Source organism: Aplysia californica, unplaced genomic scaffold, assembly GCF_000002075.1.
Source record: "Aplysia californica isolate F4 #8 unplaced genomic scaffold, AplCal3.0 scaffold00186, whole genome shotgun sequence".
Lineage (NCBI taxonomy): Eukaryota > Metazoa > Mollusca > Gastropoda > Aplysiida > Aplysiidae > Aplysia > Aplysia californica.
Genome location: NW_004797456.1, coordinates 258,540 through 264,016, shown reverse-complemented (window position 1 = coordinate 264,016; position 5,477 = coordinate 258,540). Strand labels below are relative to the sequence as shown.

The window sequence follows — 5,477 nt, the reverse complement described above, 5'->3', positions numbered from 1 at the left end:
GGGGGGGGGGTAGAGAAAGATGAGACAAATAGTAACAGAGAAACTTAGACGGAAACTGCGTGTGGGGAGAGGAACGACAAAGTTGACATAAGGATAAGACGATGATGATTGTTCGGGGGCGGGTTGGGAGAGTGTAGGGGGCGGCCAGGTGGTGAAAGTGCCGTCCCATACAGGCCAAACCATGGAGAGTTTTGGCAGACACTATCAGAAATCAATTTCGTTAGGTCAATAGTGCTGATGTCCTGGGGCTACGACTAGGAGGAAGCATTATATAGGAAAAGTATTGTTAATGAGTATCCAGGGAAGTACAAGCGGGCCTTGTCGCGCATAGAAATTTTGGCCAACCTTTACCGCATAGTGCGCGTTATTCATCATCATCATTATTATGAAAAACCAAACAAACCCAGAAAGCAGTATAGTTAAGACAAAAAAAATATTACAGAATTATTTCTTTTGTGTTGTTGTTGTTGCTTGCTTGCTTGCTTGATTGATTGATTGACTATTCGTTTGTTTGTTAAATTGTTTGTTTCTTTGTTTTTGTTAAGATATGTCTGGTCTTCAAAATCTTTAGATTGAAACAATACTTGAGTTTGTTCACGTATTGAATTCCCCCATGATCAAAGAAAGAATTAATTAAAAAACGCCCAATCCGTTTGATACGTTTAAACAAGTGACCAAGTGACCCTTTTACAAACTCCTGAGCTAACAAGTTGAAAAAATATCTACGATTCAGATCGTTCAAATACGACTTACTGGCGTACGTGATGTAGAGTTTATGCCCTTTGCAGCTGCAGACGGAAGGCAATAATTCGATTCCCGAGGTGAGAGAACGTTTGTCCTTTTATCAAGTATCTCCACCTCTCCGCTGGGACGTTCTATCAGCCCGGATTACCCCAAACAGACAAGGTCGAAGCAGCCCACTCCTTTAAATAATCTAAATTGTGTCTATTTGCTGTAAAACATTCACAGTTACGAAAAATATTCTAGCTTGCTCACTCCTGAGAAGTAAAAGTTGAGAGAGACTCACATGAACAGAGGTCAAGCTATCAGCAGCCTTGCAGACGTTTTGAATAATTTTTTGTTTATTAAAATAGCTTATATTATGTGTGTTTTGTGCGTGTGTGTTTTTTGTTTGTTGTGTGTGTGTGTGTGTGTGTGTGTGTGTGTATGTGTGTGTGTGTTTGTGTGTGTGTATGTGTTTGTGTGAGTGTGTGTTTCATTTTGACTTGGTAATGGTATGCTGGTTTGCATTTGAGGGGTAGCAGAGTCTTGATGTTTGTGTAGGCTCTTTTTAAAGCGTATATCATTCTTAATATCTTACCACAGCTCTTCACCCGTTGAAGATTAATGCATAGAGTTGGATTTCAAAATAAGTCGATAGGCAATTAGAATGATGACAACAACAACATTCGATTGTTGCCTAAATGTGACTCTCCATCACCAATTCAGCATCATGCTAAAAAAAAATAATTTAATTCTGTGTAAATGCCTTTTATATAGCATTACACAAACTATGCGTGGCTAACGATTATATATCAACGGCACATGTGGAACAGTTCTAACTGGGGATAACAAGCAAAGTAAGTTTCTGAAATACGCAACTGCCAAAGCAGCTTTTACATCCAAGTCTAACAGTTACACATTCTGTCCACGTGTTTAGCCCTTTTGTCCCATACAAACTAAGAAACAAAATGCTACCTTTGTTTAATTCTATTGTGTTTGATCGCAGTTGCTCGGTAATTACTTCTGAAATGTATTTGCCTTAGAGCAATTACTTTGTTTGTAGTTATCCTGTCTGTTTTGCTGTTGTTGTTGTTGCTGTTGTTGTTGTTGCTGTTGTTGTTGTTGTTGTTGTTGTTGTTGTTGCTGTTGATGTTGTTGTTGTTGTTACTCTTGCATTTTTAGAAAGAGAGATGATAGAAAGGGGGGGGGGGGGGCATTGAAAATAAATTAAGATTTCTTTGCCACTTTCAACACGATTAGATCATATAAATACCACAGATTAGAAATATTACTAGAGAGTAACGTGCAAAGTAAAATAAAAGGACAAACGATGACGATAGCTGTTTGATAGAGATTGCAAACCACAACAGAGCGCCCGCCAACCACCAGCACTGGGGGGAGGGGGTGTAGGTGGTGGAAGAGGAATGGACACACACTTGGTTTGACAATTTTTGTACGAACCTTGACCTGTGCCAAGAGTGGCGTCTATCGATGGAGCTCCGTTGACCTCGTTCATCTTAGCCTGCACGCGCACCAGCTGGTAATCCTTGAGAGTGGTCCAGTTATCGTTAGCGTCCTCAAAATCGTGAACGTCAGAAGAGATTTCAGAATCCACATAGACCGATGACGTCATAGTTTGCATGCACACAATCCAGCAAAGAACAAGAGGCCATCTTTTTATGATCCTTGGCACCATTATGATTGTGATAATGTTTTAAAACTAATATCTTATATATCACTTAAATTCAACATTCTGGTGCAAGATCAACACATAGAGAAACACTTTCTCACTTAATTACAAACACCTTAGAGTGGATTCCTTTTGGTGTAACGTCTTAGTTATATTGCTGTCCCTCCAAATATTTTAAAACGTTATTCCTTCTTAAAATGCAACCTCGTTATGCCATAGAGAAAACTGTTGACGCAACAGAGAAAAAAAATACACTAGGCCTTGACACCGGAAGAATAAGACACTAGTAAGAGTATGGACTCAGGCACGAGCTTGTCTTCTTCAGGTTCTAAGAAATTCAAGAGTTTGGATTCAACGAGCTGTCGTTGATATTCTGGAAACACCAGTAGCAGATTTGGAGACCTGTAAATAAAGACAAAATTAGATCAATTATTTGACAGTGAGTTCAACCCTGCTCATACTTTATTGAAAAATGAGATGAAACTTAATGTCACACGCGGACAGTAGTTCTGGATTTGGTTTCGCTTCGCTTTCCCCTTAAAGAACTGAGTAATTTGGGGTTGTCAATTTTATACAGCAATGAAATAGACACAGTTAATGATACGATGCTGGATCAGAAAGCAATGGAAATTTCCGTCTAACGGCTAAGATATCGACTTCAGTCATAGAAGCAATACATTTAATTAATCTATAACATGTCTGCTCTCGAACCAAGCATACAGATTTCATGTGACGTCACTCTGGATTATTTCATGACGTTACAAAGGATAGTTTGCGCGCGTTAGGAAACAAGACGACATTCACAAAGGAAACATCCATTATACCCCTTTAGGCAAGGCAACCTTGACTAATCGCCAAATGTAATTCACAAAAATGAGTAATGTTTGTGAGGAATCTGCTTGTTCACATAACACCGTTTATTGTAGGCACATAACACCGTTTATTGTAGGCACATAACACCGTTTATTGTAGGCACATAACACCGTTTATTGTAGGCACATAACACCGTTTATTGTAGGCACATAACACCGTTTATTGTAGGCACATAACACCGTTTATTGTACGCACATAACACCGTTTATTGTAGGTACATAACACCGTTTATTGTAGGCACATAACACCGTTTATTGTAGGTACATAACACCGTTTATTGTAGGTACATAACACCGTTTATTGTAGGCACATAACACCGTTTATTGTAGGTACATAACACCGTTTATTGTAGGTACATAACACCGTTTATTGTAGGCACATAACACCGTTTATTGTAGGCACATAACACCGTTTATTGTAGGCACATAACACCGTTTATTGTAGGCACATAACACCGTTTATTGTAGGCACATAACACCGTTTATTATAGGGTAAGAGAACTTAGTGACGGGAAAAGCACTGTTTTTGAACATTTGCGTCCGCCCCCCACCCTCGCCAGTTGTTATCTAACATCACGTTGCATAAGATCCCCATATTTCTGTACACGAACTTAGTGCCATGTATGTACTTAAATGGGTTGGTGAAAACTGTTATTCATGGAGAACTCCTTATGTAAAAAGTGTGTGCCAGTTAGATATTCAAATTACCAACTTAGGAAATTAGAAGAAAGAGGATGAATTATATGTGCTACAAAATCGCTCAATATATTCGAATTCCAAAAGCCCAAGCGACTTACAGGAATTGTATTGGGAGACAAAACTTCCTGTTTTGGAACTCAATTGAAACGGCTGAATCACATCTGGATAAAAGACAAGAAAGACAAAACTGGCACTTTGCACTCACGATTTCAAAGCACAACGAGGCGTTTTAGCCGCATTTAGCGTATTAAAAAATTACCATGGCCCCTTTCTGGTTTAAAATTATGTCACAGCATACTATAGCCACTCCTTACTGTGTGCAGACGTTACTACCCCAGTTGTTTTTTTTTTTTTTGGGGGGGGGGGGGTTTGTTTTCAACATCGCGGCTTGATAATATGAAGTAAATGTCTTCTTTTTCTGCAGGGTAAGTACAAAAGCAAACATTTTTACGGGACAAATGCAAAGCTGTGAAGAACACGAACAGGCTCATTAGACCATAAGCAACACATTTATTATTCAATGTCAACAGATACGATCAATTCCCGGCAATATCTGCAAGTGTCATGTTTTTGTTTAAAAGAATCAACTCTTCGGTCACGCTTTTCAAAAAAGAAAAGAATGATGTTACTCGTAGGGTTTTACACCTAGAGAGGAATTTCATCAGAGATGTTTATTTTTCCCATCTGTCACTTTTTCCATAACTAAACGCCTCCTGGTTGACACAAGAAGAATTATATTTGTGAGAGGCAAGGTTTTCCATTGAGAACATGTTTATCTATAACGTATGGTCATTTTATGTTGAGGTATTTATTGCGTCGTCAAGAGATTAGTTTGTGGGCGGATGAAAAATGTTTTTCTCCGAGTTTTCAAATGCCCAATTTCACGGAGAATAAGAAAACATATATTTCTAATTGACAGTCAGAACTGGGTAAACCAAAGTTCATGGAATCGCTTGCATTTTCATATCATAATTCAGTCCACGAAAGATATCATCAGCATGTTCAGGCTAAACACTCCCCACACTTCAATCTAGCGCCTCTTTTTTCCCCCATCACTTCGCCGCCCCCAGGTGTTTTCTAATACGGGGTGCCCACTACGGCTGGATCGGGCTGATCGTCCGACTCGATCGCCTGAAACTGAAAACAAACACGTTTGTTTTTCAGGCGATCCTAAAATCCTAATCTATTTCTGTCTTAGTACGAGTTCAGTGCCTTTCCAGATTTACAATTCAATAATAAATATGACAGTTCCCATTTCGCGTGTTTGTGCGACTTTCTTGTTTTGTTTTTGTTTAAAAAAAGAACTCTGCAAAAAGGTAACTTTAAACTCCAGAAAAATGATTGATTCTGGTAAATTAACTGAACACATAGTCGAACATTAGTGTCTCTTTGATACAAAAGTGCATTTTTCGGTTGTTTGTAAGATTGATAGATAGGTAGACAGACAGACAGACAGACAGACAGACAGACAGACAGACAGACAGACAGACAGA

The 5,477-nt window shown here is 38.9% G+C and overlaps 1 protein-coding gene across 1 annotated transcript in view; it reads right to left on the bottom strand.

Moving 5' to 3' along the window:
* The window catches only part of LOC101851409 (ALK tyrosine kinase receptor), a gene marked incomplete in the record, with an annotated part of 269,826 nt that overhangs the window by 129,982 nt on the left and 134,367 nt on the right, over positions 1–5,477 (bottom strand). The window contains 1 exon segment of the mRNA XM_035969815.1: positions 2,185–2,815. Coding sequence (XP_035825708.1) covers positions 2,185–2,419 — 235 coding nt within the window.